Source organism: Vombatus ursinus, unplaced genomic scaffold (genome assembly GCF_900497805.2).
Source record: "Vombatus ursinus unplaced genomic scaffold, bare-nosed wombat genome assembly UNPS02014798.1, whole genome shotgun sequence".
Classification (NCBI taxonomy): domain Eukaryota; kingdom Metazoa; phylum Chordata; class Mammalia; order Diprotodontia; family Vombatidae; genus Vombatus; species Vombatus ursinus.
In genome coordinates this window covers 11,848,997-11,865,644 of record NW_020954576.1, presented here as the reverse complement: position 1 = coordinate 11,865,644, position 16,648 = coordinate 11,848,997, and the positions used below count along the sequence as shown (strand labels likewise).

At 38.9% G+C, this 16,648-nt stretch overlaps 1 protein-coding gene across 3 annotated transcripts in view; it reads right to left on the bottom strand.

Annotated features, from left to right (window-relative positions):
• Positions 1-16,648, bottom strand: part of LOC114049742 (methionine synthase) — a 134,202-nt gene that overhangs the window by 19,220 nt on the left and 98,334 nt on the right. For all 3 annotated transcript variants that reach the window (XM_027871131.1, XM_027871130.1, XM_027871132.1), the window contains 2 exons: positions 9,931-10,012; positions 1,855-1,953 (listed from right to left, as the gene is read on the bottom strand). In XM_027871131.1, coding sequence (XP_027726932.1) covers positions 1,855-1,953; positions 9,931-10,012 — 181 coding nt within the window. The remainder of the gene's footprint in view (positions 1-1,854; positions 1,954-9,930; positions 10,013-16,648) is intronic.

Below are 16,648 nucleotides of genomic sequence, written 5' to 3'. Positions count from 1 at the left end.
AATCAAACCGGCTTTCTCTGTTTTTCATATGTGACATTTTATCTCCCATCTCCCTGTCTTTGGTACTAGCCATCCTTGATCTTTGGAATGTCTTCTCTTTCCACCTCTATCTCATACTCCCTCTCTTCCCGCAAGACAAGCTCTAGCACCATTTTTTGCATTAAGCCATTCCTGTTCCCCTCAAATACTGGTGCCCTACCTCCTAAACTACCCTGTATTTAACTACTTTTACATTTTCTTCATATTTATTCTGTATTTACTTATTTTCTTCCCCCTTAGAACGTAAGTTGCCAATCAGGATTGTTGAATTCTTTGTACCTGTATCCCCCACAACTACCACAGTACCTGGTACACAGTAAGAGCTCAAGACATATCTGTTGATTAATTGATTGGGTAGCTAAACTAATCTTTTTTGAGTGAATAAGGACCTCACAAAGGAGGCCCTGTATAATCTGGTGTTTGATACAATCAGTACAAATCACCCACAAAAATGAGCACTTACAGTGGGAAAAGCACAGGAGTTTGAATCTGAAGATCCAGGTTCAAATCTTGACTCTGCCACTCACTATTTGTATGATCTGTGTGGTTAAGTCATTTAATGTCACCAACTCTCAGTTACATTGTCTATAAAACGAAGGGGTCCAATTCAATGGCCTCTAACTTCTCTTCCAGTTCTAAATCCTCCTTTGGCCACTGTGCAGGACAGCCTCCATTCCATGGACATCCTTGGCTGTATGTGCCTTCCTTCATTTTAGGCCTCATTTGATGTTAATACTCAAAGAACTGTTGGACAAAGTAATCTGTGTGACTGCATCTATCAGGAGCTATGCATTATCTTACCAAAAGCAAAAAAGACATTGTGCTTGAGGAGAGCCCCTAAGGCTATGCTTGCTTCAGTGAGTAAAATATTTTTTGTAATCAACACACAAACACAGCAGGATTCTACAGTTTTCAGTCAAACGTGTGTCTGTGAAGATGCAGCCTGATGAAAATTGTCTTCAAGATTGCCTGTTTTCATTTCATACTTTTAGCTCAATAAGCAAGCAGAGACAGTTTATTTAAATGAGAAAATAGGCAGGTGAGTCAATCGTTAGTGATTCTTTTCTTCTTCTGAAATCTTCTTTTTGGATCATCTTGAAAATCAATCCTTGAGTGCCTTCAAAACCATCTTCTGAAGAATTACTTTCTTCTGCATTTACATATGCTTCCCAACTCATCTTAAGTGACATTTCTAATTCCTCCTTTGACATAGTGGGTGCCGAAGCTATAGGACCCAATTATGGTGTCCGAAAGACAATTCACAATTACCGAAGACGAGAAATGATCATAATAGATACTGGCACAAGATCTGTTCCAATTCACAGATCTTTGTTCTCCTCTTCTCAGTTTAATCAATAAATGTTCTTGGAGATTTTCTTGCTTAGTTGGATTTCATGTCAAGCTTTCTGCTTATTTCCCTTTCCACTGATTTTTGTTGATTTTTACAAAAAGCAGTAAATTAGAATTAGTGAGCAGAACTGAGAATCTAACCTCAGAGAAAATCTTAGGCAAGATGTTAACTGGATGACCCAAACATGTCATAAAGTACAAGAAGTGAAATTAGCCATTATGAAGCACAATCCAGTCGTTTGATCCATTTATTGCAATATATTATCTCATTTTGTACCTGACTCTCAGTAGTAAGTGAAAGCATAGGATACCTCTTCCCACATTAGGCAAAGGGACAAATAATAGGCCAAAATGGCACGCTGACTTTTGAAAACAGCTCTGCATATTCAGTCTGGGCATGTAGCAGGAGCACAGCAAACAAAGGGGTTATTTTATTGTAAAAACTAGTTGTTTTTTTTTATTTACCTTGAGTGACTCATAATGGTCCTGTCTGATGTCTTCATACTCTTCAATGATTTCCTCAAAGAAGTCGTCCTTCAGGTTTTCATCCAATAGCTGAGAGCACTAAGAAAAGAAGTTAAGGTTAATTAATAGCCATCCAGGGACAACATGGGAGACCAAAAAAGACACAGCTCACAACCTGAACTTCAAACCAGGTTTGCTCTAAAGTTGCCCCAAAATATTGAAATGGTTTCTTCCCCTTAGCCAGCATCAGGAGGCTAGGGGTAGGGTACTGGGAGAGGATAGAGAAAACTTGGGTACTAACCCAGAGACTAAAGACCACTCAAATGATAAGCTCATTAAAACTGTCGCCAGAAAAAAAATAATTTGTGGCTGTTGTTATCAGGGTGGCAGAGTTAAAAAAAAAATCACAGAACCAAATCTGAAATGGAAAAAATGTGGCTAGTCATATATTGGCAGTCTCCAAATGGGATCTCAAATAAGCAAATGAAAGGTTCCCAGTTTCCTCATCTGTAAAATGAGAATGAGTGACATCAGGGGCTCTTCGATCTTTCGTGTGTCGTGGACCCCCATGGCACCCTGGCAAAACCTACGGACCCCTTCTCAGAATAATGTTTTTAAGTGCATAAAATAAAATATATAGCAATTACAAAGGAAACCAATTATGTTGAAAGTTATTTAAAAAATAAAATAAATCAAGTTCAAGGATCTCAGATTAAGAATGTCTGGATTAGATGATTTCTAAGTTCCCTTCTAACACTAATATTTTGATTCCATGAAAAGGAAATATTTTTCTGAATCTTTCTTGCAACAACCCAACCGACTTTGTTAACAAAAAGTTCTCATTGCTAAGAGGTATTATCAGAAAGGAAGATCATAAGTCACCTCAAATCAGACCACTGTCTCCCTAACCTCATTTAAAGTCAACTCAAAACCTTCCTTCACAAAACCTGGGAACACGATGAAGACATTCACCACCAAATTTCCTACATTTACTTAGAAAAGGTATTTTAAAATCATCGCCACAAAGACACATCACTGACTTGCCTATACTTACTTATAAAAGATATTTTAAAACCATTTCCACATTACAGCAGATTATAAATTTTGAGATACCAGGGTTGGATTTCCTAGATATTCATTGTAGACCCTACAGCATTGTGAATACTCAGTATTTAAAGACACTCAAGTCATTTAGTTTTTGCTTAAATCCCCCGAGTTCATCCATATCCTATTATTATTTAGACAGGTAGATGAAACAGAAACAACTGTCTTGGTTTCACAGAGCTAATGTTCATTTCTACTTCACCAATTTAAACGAGTAAATTGTCTCTGGAATGTCATATTCCCAGAATGTGTCATCAGTCCAAAGGATCCACTATATGACTTCTATTTGAGTTGCTTTAAAAAGGGGGGGGGGGGGAACTTATACCACAAGATGGCATGGTGGGTGTAAGCCCATCTCTTACATATACTAGCTGTATGACCTTGGATAATTCACTTATATTTTCTAACTTCCCAGGTAACTCTTTAAGTCTAAAGTTGCTTAAAAGTGGCCCATCTGCATTGGTTCAGATGATTTCCCTCCCAAAAAAAATTTTTTTAAAAGCTCAACTTTTTAAGTATGCAATTAACTAGCCACTACTCACAACTCACCCTAAGCCATAATGGCTACCTAAATGGCCTAGACCCTTGGAATGGAAGGACCTCTATAAGAACTAAAATATGTTGACTTTCACCTCCTCAAATCAGTTTAGCAAGCACTTATCAAGGCACTGTGCTAGGTACTGGGGATAAGGATAACCACTCATATTCCTAAAGGAAGTCACAACACTGTGATGACTGGGCTAACTACAGATCTGTGTAACTAATTCTCAATTGCGATCTCACTAATTCATGCATGACATACTGGACAGGATGCTGGACTCAGTGTCAGGAAGAACTAAGCTTGAATTTTGCCTCAGATACTTACTAGTTGTATGACCCTGAGCAAATCACTTAATCTCTCCTTGCTTCAGTTGCTGCAGCAGTAAAATGGGGATGACAAAAGCACCTAACTCATAGGGTTGTTGTGAGAATCAAATGAGATAGTATTGTAATTGATTGTCTCTTTTTCCCCTACCCCTCAGCAGTTGATCCAGAACTTCCCTTCTCTCAAGCAGCCCCCTCCCCTTCATATGTTCTTGCCTCCTACTGTACTGAGAAAATAGAAGCCATTGACACTCACCATCTGGTCCCTTGTTTCTTCCTCCACCCCCTATCTCAGACTCCTTCCACATCTTCGACCAGACTCTCCTACCTTAGTCGTATCCCTTGCCAGAGCCAACTTTACCTGGACTCTTAATTCTATCCACTCTTTCCTTCTCCAGAAACTTTCAACATCAATCACCATCATCTTCATTCTCTCTGTCTCCAGTCTCTTTTCCCTATTGCCCAGAACATTCCTTTAAAAAAAAAAAATCCTTCACTTGACCCTGCCATCCCCTCAAGCTATTAACCTGCCTCTTTCCTTCCTTTCACTGCCAAACTGCTGGCAAGAATTATCTACATTTACTGCCTCCACTTCTCAACCACCCACTTACTTCTCAACCTGGCTTCCTGCCCTAAAACACAACTGAAACTATACTCACTAGGTTTATGTTCCTGTAAATCCACTGGGCCTTTCTCAGTCCGTATCCTCTGCAGCCTCTGCAGCTTTTACTACTGGTGACCATTCTTTCATCTTAGACACTCTCTCTTCTTTTATCTTCTTTGACCCTGTTCAATCTGATTGCTCTGTCTCAATATGCTTTGCTTTATTATGACCCATCTCTTCTATCACTCTTAACTGGAGTGTTTCCCAAAGCTCTGTCCTGGCCCCTCCTCTGTTCTCTCTATGCCCCATCTCTCTTGGTGGTTTCATCAGTACAATATTTACACATATATATAACTCCAATATCTCCCAAATCTATATAAACAGCTTTCACCTCTCTCACCTCCAATCACATATCAGCAATTGCCTATTGGATGTTTCCTCCGGGATGCACCTCAAACTTAGTGTACCCAAACAGAATGCATTCTCTTTTTTTCCTAAATGGCACGATCTACTTTCACACTTGCCTATTTCTACTGAGGGTATCACTAGTCTATTCTCCCCATCACTGAAATCCCTAACATCAGAGTCATTATCCTTTATTCTGGCCTCTCCCTAATCCCCCATATCTGAACAACTGTGAAGTCTTACTGATACTACCTACACACGCACGCACACACACACACACACTCCAAAAGTCACATTTAAGTGGCCAAAGGATAGGAATAGTTTTCAAAATAAGTACTTGACACTCCTTCACCTCAATACTCCATTTCCCACATCACTGCATTTGTGTAAGTCTTTTATCACGCCAAGGTACACTCCCTCCTCATCTCCTCTTATAATATTCATCATTTTGGAGAGCAATCTGGAATTATGCCCAAAGAGTCATTAAACTGCCTATACCCTTTGACCCAGTGATACTTCTACTAGGTCTATTTCCAAAGATTATTAGGGAAAAAGGAAAAGAATCTACATGTTTTAAAATGTTTATAGCAGCTCTCTTTGTGGTAGCAAAGAACTGAAAATTGTAGGAATGCCCATCAATCAGAGAATGGCTGAACAAGTTATGGTGTATGATTGTGATGGAATACTACTGTGCTGTAAGAAATGATGAGTTCAATGATCTTAGAAAAACATGGAAAGACCTACATGAAATAATGAAGAAGGAAATGAGCAGAACAAGAGAACAGTGTATACAATAAGAGCGATAATGTTTTAAGAATAACTTTGAGCAAATAAGTCATTTTGTCTATTATTAAATACTCAAATTAACTATAAAGGACATATGAAGAAAGACACTATCTGCATCCAGAGAAAAAACTGATAAACAGACGTATAGAATAATTTTACATATACATATCTATACCTATTTGTGTCTAATGGTAGCCATGGGGGGGAAGGGGGGAGGGGAGGAAAGAGGAAACAAAAAAAGGAATTTACATGATAGATTTACTATATATTTAAAAGGAAAAGCAAGTTGTACATAACAGACTTGCAGTTTTATGTGCAATCATCTTTTTTATTATACCATGTTATGGAAATGATTGACTTGTCTTCCTTTAAGTCTTAACCTATTTGTATCCTTCCCTTTTCCTATCAGTTGTCGTGGCTCCTCAATTTTCCATGTACTATAATTATGTGTATACTTATACATATTATGTATATAATTATGTATATACTGTATAATTATGTGTATACTCACTGTATTGCACCAGTAAAATAGAAGTTCTTCAAGGGCAGAGACTGTTCTGTTTTTGTCTTTGTATCTCCAGTGCCTAGCACATGGACCGAGTAAGCTCTTAATCAACATTTGCTGAATATGTTTGTTGAATTATTACAAGACACAACATGGCAAGTGACTGGGTCTAAGGAGCGAGGTAGAGCGAAGGGTTAAGAATGACTCCAAGGTTGCAAACAGGAGGGTCCAGAAGGATGGTGGTGCCCTCAACAAAAAGAGATAAATTATGAAAACAGGTGGGTATAGGAGTAAAAACAGTAAGTTATATTTTGTATATGTTGAGTCTGAGATGCACAGTTCTGGAGCACAGGTGAGGGGTGAGGGCTGGATATATAGATCTGGGCACAATCTGACAGAAATGAAAGTTGAAACAATGAGAGATGAGGTCACGAAGAAGAATCTAGAGAGAGCACAGGGTCCAGACTAGATCCCTGGGTATGCCCATGCATAGGGAGAACAGGAATGATGATCCAGCAAAAGAAAGTGAGTAAGAAGAAGTTGTCAAAAGGTAGGATTATCAGGAGACAGCAGTGTCATGAAAACTCAGTGAGAAGAAAGCTTATCCAGAAAGAATGCATGGTCAACAGTGTCAAATGTTGTAGAGGTCAAGATTACATGAGGAATGAGAAAAGGCTATTAGATTTAGCAACTGAGAGATCACTGGTAAACTTTAGAGAAAAGTTTCAATCAAGTGGTATAATCAGAAGCCAGATGGCAAGGGATTGAGAAGGGAGATGAGGGAGTGGAGGCAAATATAAATGGCTTTCTCTGGGAGTGTGGTTGTGAAAAGGAGAGATTACAGAATACTAGCTTGAGCACATAACAAGGTCAAGTGAAGATTTTTTAAGATGAGGAAAAACTTGGCATGTTTGTAGACAGCAGGAAAGGAGCCACTGGATAAAAAGATTAAAGACAAGAGAGGGAAAATGATGAAAAAAGTTTTCATTAGCCTCCACTGACTGGTTCCTACTAGGTACTGGACATTCCACCTCAACTGAATGATGGGCTCCCTCTGAACCCCACCCCCCTCAGAAGTAACCCAGTAGCCTCCTTCACTCATACCCTTAGGACCACTAGATCCTTCCCAACAGTCTTTGCTTAGGAACATGGCTACTCACACTGCTTATATGAGCCACAGTCACCAACGACAATCTTCAACTAAGATGGTGGATCACTGGGCCCACCACTCCACCTCTGGCTCTTCATCCCCCAGGCACTGTCATCTGACTTGCCATTGCACCCTAATGTCTCTCAGGCTTTATCATCTGACTTGCAGGTAAAACTTGCTATATGTGAGGGCTCCTCCTATTACAAACTGAGCTCCTTGAGAGCAGGGACTAGCTTTCTTTTCTGTTTGTATGTCTGGCATTTAGCAAAGTGCTTGGTACAAATTTAGTGCAGACTAAATGTCTTTCTATTCCACTGTGTGAGGGAAGAGGGAGAGGAGGTAGTGAGTAGTGACAGTGATGGAGTAATGAGATTATCAATGAAATATTTAAAAAAACACATGGAAGAGAGAAGGGAGTTCAGAAGTGGACACAGATAAATAGGAAAGAGGATTATCATTTTTTAAAAAACTAAAAGAAATCTTTTAGTTTCACATACAATTCTCTTTTCTGGGCATTGAAACGTCCAAGTCAGTTAAATTCATAATTAAAAAAAATTAAAATAGCTTATCAGGAATTTAAATAATAAATTATTTGTGCCTGTACTAAGTACACAATCTACAAAACAAAGAAACCCATTAGCATGATACTTGGTACATCTTTGGTGCTTAGATGTGGCATCTCCCTCCACCAATGCAAACTGACAACTGATCAATGTTATTACCTACAATCTTAAAAGAGTTTGCTGGGGCACTGAGATGTTAAGTGACTTACAGAGCTAGTCTGCATCCAGAGGCCTTCCTGACTGCAAGACTAGACGTCTAAGCCACTCCACAAGGTCAAGCCTCACCTTAAGTCTCACATAATAGGGGCTTAATAGTTGTTAAAATGAATGAATGAAAGGACTGTTTTAGAAGGTCCTCCCCCAAGGCATGCAAGCAGAGGAAGGAAGAGGGCAAGACTGGTTTCCACTTCTACTTACTCATCACAAATCAGAGCCCAGATTTGAAAGGCTTTCTAAATGCTTCTCTGTCTTGGTGAAGGATGTACCTGTCTCCAAGTGTGGCATTTCCTCCAAATTCTGATTCTGGCAGTTATGTCATATAAGTAAGGATTTTACATCTGTAGACAATTGAGAATATCTATGTGGATGCTGGTGTCACTGGCATCTTAAGGCAAAGAAGGTCCTCTCTACTTACTAAAAGCGTCTTGGCATAGAAGAAACAATGATGATCTGGGAGTCAAGCGCCCTGGGTTCCAAAATTCTCCCTGAGACACACCACTGTGTGACCAAGGATAAGTCATTTAACTTCTCAGAACCTCAGTTTCCAATTTACAAAATGGGGTTAATAAATATTGAACCATGGGGTTGTTCTGAGGAAATCACTTAGCAAACCTAAGTGCTCATTCTAGAAATGATTAATTTGTGACTTCAGTCCTCTAATACCTAATTCATCACATCTGACTACTTATATTTTAAAAGGAACAGATAACATAGATATGGCTCTTGGAAAACCTTAAAGTGCTACATAAACGCTAGTTATTATTATTGTTATTATTATTATGGTCCTTGGGTCACTGTAGGAATGCTAACAGTAGCTTCAGACTTCCACTCTATCTCCCATCTCTGGGCATTTCCAGAGGCTGTCTCCCATACTGACTTAGAACGATCTCCCTTTTCACCTCCACCTCCTGGCTTCTTCAAGTCCAAGATCTATCACCTTCTACAAGTTTTCCCTATCCCTCTTAATTCTAGTGCCTTCTCTCTGCTATTTCCAATTCAAACTATACATAGTTTAGTTGAAGGGCAGCTATGTGGGGCAGTAGATAGAGCGCCAGACCTGAAGTCAGAAGGATCTGAGTTCAAATTCAGCCTCAGACATGTACTAGCTGTGTGATCCTGGGCAAGCCACTTAAGCCTGCTTGTCTGGGGTTCTTCATCTGTAAAATGAGCTGGAGAAGGAAATAGCGAACCACTCTAGTATCTCTGCCAAGAAAACCCCAGATTGGATCATAAAGAGTCAGACATGACTAATCAACTAAACAATAACAATAGCTTGGTTGTACAATGATGTTTCCATGTTGTTTCCCCTATTAGATTTTGAACTCCTTGAGCGTAGGGACTATCTTTTGACTTTTCTGTATCATAGATACTCAGCACAGGGCCTGGCACATAGCAAGCACTTAATAAATGTTTACTGACTAACTAATATAGAGTAGGCTCTTATATTTAAAGAATAGGTAAATAAGATATGAGAATGTACCTTCTTCCTTTTTTTTGAAGACATGAAGACTATAGATGTGGAGCCCCAGATATATTATCAGACCTATTTGGTATGTTTTAGTCAGTTTTACTGAGCTAATTTTTTCTCTTTTCTTTTGTATCCTCTTCTATATAAGGGATGGCTCACTAGATGTGGAAAGGGTCAAGGAGTGAGCAGCAAAACTAAAAAACAAAAAAAAAAAGGATTCCAGAAAAAAAAAAACAACTTTAAATTGTCCCTGCAGGTGCAATAATTTTTTTAAAACTAAAAAAACAAGGAAAGGATTCCTGAAAGAAAAAAAACTATTTTTTTGTCTATCTATCTATGTATCTATCTAAAATTCAATTTCTTATGGTATATTTGAAATTTAAAAAAGTTTTTTAAATCCATACTTACCACCACCACGCTCTTAGATGCATCAAGGACATGTATTACAGGAGCACTATACCTTGGTGCTATTTTAACTGCTGTGTGGGTTCTGAAAAGAAGAAGAGGGAACCCACATTCATCAGAACTGACAGTTCGACATCATCACTCATATCCACAATTAAGGACAACAGGTTCTTTTATAGGGCTTTCTGGAGAAGACTTCCACCAGGCTTAGAAATGTTGAACTTCACACACAGCAAATTAAGAATGATTGCCCATTTTTCACAGATTGGTAAAATCAATTAATAATCAATCAATATCATACACTCAGCACCTATGAGGTTTATAAAGGTAGGAGGGCCTCATAGAGGGCGCTGGCAGTAAAAGTAAAGGGGGAAAAAATCACTTCTGCTGCCTTTCAAATTTGCAGAGAGGAATAAGGGAAAAGCTTTTGTGAAAAGAGAAATGTTTGGTCATGAAGGGAAAACTAGCTGCACAACTAGCATAGTAAATAAGTGTTGAAATTAGAGTCAGGAAGACCTGAATTTGAATCCTACCTCTGATACTCTGTAACCCTAGGCAAGTCATTTAACCTCTCCAAGCCTCAATTTCCTCATCTGTAAAATGGGAATCACAGCACCTGTACATTGCAGGATTGTTGTTAGGATCAAATCATAAAACTTAAAGTATGTACTTCATAAAATTTTTTTTTGGCTAGGCAATGGGGTTAAGTGACTTGCCCAGGGTCACACCGCTAGTAAGTGTCAAGTGTCTGATGCCAGATTTGAACTCAGATCCTCCTGACTCCAGGGCCGGTGCTCTATCAGCTTCACCACCTAGCTGCCCCTATGCTTCATAAACTTTAAAGCGCTATATAAACGCTAGCTAAATAAAATTCTCTTCCGCTAAATACTACAAATTAACCTTAGACAAATTGATATTTTCTTTAACAAATAAAATCTTTCGCAAAGGTCAGGGATTATGGAAGTGGAATATCACATACTATGTCAAATAAACCTGATGGATTGGCTGGTTTTACTAAATTGTTGTTTAAATTTTTTTCTTTTTCATTATTTACTTAAACATAAAAGAAATGAACATTTCAATATATGATGAAGAACAGAAAGAAAAATCAATTGTTTTCTTTTCTCTCTTTTTACATTCTTTGTTAAAAGGAATGGCTCCGCCCATGTTCTTGCTTAGACAGAGGCAGCACAGTGGACAGAGGGCCGGATTTGAAGTCAAGGAAGGCCTCAGTTCAAATCTAGCCTCAGACACTTCCCAGCTGTGTGACCCTGAGCAAGTCAGTCACTTACTACTGTCTGCCTCAGTATCTTCAACTATAAAATAGGGATAATAACATTCACCCAGGGCTGTTGTAAAGATCACGAGATACTATCTGTTAAGAGCTTAGCACAGTGCCTGGCACATAGTAGACACTACATAAATACTAGCTGGCTAGCTAGAAGAAATAGTCATAGTTGTATGCTACTCCATTCCTGACAGAGAGGTGAGGGACTCAGGGAGCAGACTGGGACATATAGTTTTTGAACACAGTCAGTGGAGGAATTTTTTTTTTTTTTTGCTTTATTGACTGTTTGTTACTAGGGTTTTATTTTTTGTTTAAGGAGCAACAGGGAGAGGGAGACAAAATGTATTTTTGCTTACTGAATAGATTTTTATTTTAAGTGTCTGTTTAAAGAATCCTATATGCATGAAAGTACTCAAGGAAATGTTACTATGATCCTATTGTGGTTTAAATTATCTGTGCCTCCAAGAGGCAGGAAAGTTTTAGTTCAGTTTAATACAATTAATAATTGTGGAGAGCCCAACAGGGTGCCAGTCAATATTAAGTGTCTTCACCCTGTCAAGCTCCACAACAAGGATATCAAGCTGGAAATGATGAATTCTATCACAAAGAAAAAGACAAGGCATTTTTTCCTCCCAAATTTTAAAATTAATGAAGGAAGGATTGTAAAACATACTTGTGATGCCCAAGTCATTGGTAATATAAGTTCTTTGAAGGTAGGAATTATTGTTCCTTTTGTCTTTGCATTCTCAGGTACAGTGCTTGGCCCACAAAGGGCACTTAATAAATGCTGACTGAACTCAACTGAATTTGGCATTTCCTCCTGGTTTCTCCAAAGAGTGAACTGATGCTGATGTCTGACTTTTTATCCAAACTTTCTTTTCCTTGGATCATTTAGTCTAGGAGAAGACCTCTCTCTCTGGAACTCAAAATAAAATAACAGCTACCCCTCCCCCCAAAAAAACAAAAACAAAACAAACAAAAAAAAAAACCCCACAAACAACCTGTAAGAGATTCTCCACTTCCCTTCACAGACACGAAGATGGCTAAGCATACTTCTTGGAAATCAGGAATGTTACTCAAACCCTGGTCCTACCTCTCACACACACTGTGAACTTGGCTTGCTAATTTTCTACATCTGCCAATTTGAGCTAATAGTATCAAGCTAATGACAGAGATATTCAATGATTTTTAAAGAACATTTTGAAAAATGTCAAGTACTCTAAGGATCATTCTGCCCATGTTCAATCCTAAATTTTTCAATTTCACCATGATCTATCCCACTGGATAGCCTCACATATTAAATGCCATCATAAGGGCCCCAATCCTTAATTCTATCATTTCTTTTTTCTACTTCTATTAATGAGATCTATCCAGAATCTACCGCAATGCAATAAGCTTGGTTACCCTGGCAACCCCACAGATGTCCTAATTTAGAACGTCTCATGGTTATAGTTCTCATTCAATTGTACTGCTTCAGGGCACTGGAAGTCTGTCTGTTAGGGCAGCTGGTTATTTTCTTCAGATGTATGCTTGCAGAGAAATCAAGATCTCCAGAGCCATTATCTGCTTAAACATACTTGATAAAAGCTAAGACCTGGGCCATGACCAAGGCCTTAAATAGTTTTGCAAGGAGCATAATGAGAGGTGTCAGGGGGCTATGTAAGGCATTTCATCCACTGAACACTTAAAAAGGAGGACTAATTCTCCCTTCAACCCCAAAAGGACTGATGTGTAATACAGAATCAGTTTCCAAAGACCAAAGACTACAGGCTAAGGCTTCATTTTCATTACCTCAGAATGGATCTAGAATTTAGGATTCGAAACTGATTGACAAAACATGGGTTATTATCTGTACTGTAAAAGCATTCAGGAACAAGCAATCCTCTCTCTTCGAAGGCTACTATACCATGGCTCCTTTGATGGGAGGTGGAGAAAGGGAGGGAGCAGTGAGGAGATCTGCTCTGGATGCACAGTAACTGTCTTTCATTCTCCTGACATTTTCAGGAAGGACAACAGGCACCGAGCAAAAGAGGATCAGCAAAGTCAGGGCTTACACACAATCAAAGAAGCAGGGTGTAAGAAGAAATGCTGAAAGGTCATGGAATCATTTCATCCCAGGGGCTTCAGAGAAGACCACATCCTAGAAAGAGACTCTGCAACTCTGGAGTTGCACCAACCATCAGTTGGTGGATGACTTATTCATGTGGTTAATATTTCCTTAACTTTCAATAGGTAAAAACTGTAAATAACCAATGTCACCTTAACCCTCATTACACCATAATATTTCTTCCCTGTTCAGAGGGCTTTAAAAAAAATTCATCTGCCGGAACTTGTTATTAAGAGTTGTTTTATTTGGTGCTGTTCTGAGAGGCATGAGTGGAGGCAATGATTTATTTCATGCTGTTTATATGACCTTGAGCTTTGAATTGTTTTCACCATATACTGCTGCATGTGATGTGGAACAGGGCTTACATTTAACACACCTTAAGACACATTCCATAATTTCTGTTTATTTAAATATTTATAGTTTTAATTTTACAATTGTTATTTAAAAGGAATGATTCCAGCTCTGATGGCAACTCAGGAACTCTCTAAAAAGCTAATCTTATGTTAAACCTTATTAAGCCAATAAAGACTCATGCTACAAAGCCAACTGTTCATTGTCTGGTTAAGTAAAATCTTCCCAGACCAAAGGATGGTCATATCCATGGAAAGTGACTCCACCACTCAACCTCAATCTCCACTATGGAGTCTTCTTGGAAAAAAAACAACCTAGCGTTATAATGAAATATAACATTTCAAAAATGTTGAATCATTCAAGCATGGCAGCCAATGAATCAATTGTTTAATGTAGTAAACCCCGATGCATTCCACTGATGTGCTGTTGATGGACCTGTGAACTGGAAAGTCATTCTGGAAAGAATGGGACTGCGTGCCCAAATTCAATAAGCTGTGCATATCGTTTAACCCAATGATACCATAATTAGGCCTATAACCCAACAAGATCAAAGAATGAGGAAAAGGACCAACATGAACAAAAAATCTTTATAACAACTCTTGTTACAGCAAAAAACTGGATGCTAAGGGGGTGCCAAATAACTGGAGTTGAGAATGGCTGTACATATCATGGCATTTAGAATGTTATGGAGTATTACTAAACTACAAGACTTAGAACTAAAAGGACAGTTTTAGAGAAATCCAGGAAAACTTATATGAACTCATGCAGTCAGTGAGCAGAAACAGAACAAACTATGAAGAAAAACAACTTTGAAACACTTAAGAACTCTATTTAATGCAATGACTAATCAGGACTTCAGAGGACAGAAGGTGAGGTACATTAACCTCGTATTAATAGACAGGTAGTGGACTCAAGATGGAGAATGAGGCATACTCTTGGGGTGGGGAGTGGGGGGTGCACCACTGGAGAAGACACTGGATCACCCTTTCTCATCCAGGATGGAAGTGCATGAGTCACTCATGGGCCAGATATTAATACTGATTGACACAGAAGCTTTAATCCACTGTTTTTCTGACCTGGGACAGATTGCTTTTCCTTAGGCAGCCTGGTAGCCCACCACTCCCAGAGTTCACCATACTGGCACTGAACTTAATGCAAACACTCAACTGGCTTTAGTCTTATTGGAGTTAAGAACTCTGCAACTCAAGCCCTCCACTAGCCTCAACCTCCCCAGGAACAGGAATTACAAGCATTCACCACCATGCCTATCAAGACATACATTTTTGAACCTGCCAAATGTGTAGATTTTTTTGCTTGACTATGCTTATTTGTTAGAAGGATTGTTTTTTTCTTTTTTTTTTCATTGGGGAGAGGAAGAATTTGGCAGTGAGCCAGGCATTTTCAATAATATTGCCCAAAAAGGAAGAAAAGAAAGACTAGACAGTCATTGAAACTTTTTTTTTAACGCCCAAAAGAAAAACAAAGGATATATAGATCAGCATCCTTGAAAAAAAAGCTGTGCATTAACAGAGATTCACATTTTTCCACATAATCCTCTTTTTGGGTATACTTTGTACATGAAAATGTTCATTTTCTTGGTGTTTTAAGTTCAGAATTTTTTAAAAAATTTTTAAGTAAAATAATATATTCAGGATATAGTGGTTTTAACATATCGTGACATTTGTAACAGAAAAAGTAGAAATCACTATGAAACAGGGGTCATATTATCTTTTTATGTATGAAACACTAAACAAGTGATGAGATGAAAAGGGATATATCACTCTAGCTCTGATTGCCTTGTTTGTTGTTACAAAGAACTGTGTGTACCACAAAAAAATAAAGAAAAAACCTACAGATAAATAGTTAGGCACCATTCACACGAAACCACCTCTACTGAATATCTTTATAATTCTAGGACTTACTGTGATCATGATTCATTGTTGACAACTCTTTCGTGCTACTCTCGCCTCTTTAGGCATCTGTGACACTATTCTCCTGGCTCTCCTACTACTTCTGTGAGCAATCTCATTTCCTAACCCTAGCTCATCTACTACTTTGTTTAATTCTCTATCTCCTACCACCTCCTCAGTGTGAGTATCCCTCCCGCCACCTCCCCAAGACAGTCCTCTTTTCTTCTGCCTTTATATACACTCTTGTGCTGGTGATGTCATCCACTCAACCAACACGTCTATGCAGACTGTTCCCATACCTGCGGCCCTGTCCTTTATCCTGAGTCCCATCCTGCTATTGCCAAATACCAGAGACAGAGCAGATCTACTTGGATGGTCCACTGGTAACTCAAACTGTGCAAAACTAAACCATCATCAACTTTCCTCATCCCTAATCTCATTCCTCCTTCTGACTTTCCTGTTTCTGTGAATGAGACCAGTACTGTCCCTTGTAGCCAATCTGCTGCCACCCCATCCATTCTTTCTCGAAACATTCTCCAGCATATGGCCTTTTGTTCCTGTCACAACAACCACAACCCTAGCTCAGGCTTCATAACCCACTACATGGAATGCTGCAATAGCCCTCTCGATGAATTACTCTGTCCGCAGCCTCTATCTGCCCTCTGCATTCCATCCTATGCACCACTGCCAGGCGAATCTTCCTCAAGCACAAGATCCAATCCAACTCCCACCCAAAATCCTTGAGCCACTTCCTAATGCTTACAGAACAGAATACGGATCACTTAGCACGTTATGCAAACTCCTAAGAGACGGGGTAGGCCCCATATTTCTAGCATTAGTTCCTACTCCTTCTTTATATGCCCACCATACCTTGCACTGACCCCATGAAGATAAACTGACCCACTCCGCATTCCTCAAACACACCTGCATTTTCCTTCCTTCATGCTTTTATCTATGCCATTGCCACTGCCTAGAATGCCTTTCTCCCCATCTCTGCTTATCAAAATCATACTAATTCTTCAAACCTCTACTCAAATGTGTTCTTTTCCTTAATCCTTTCAGTCA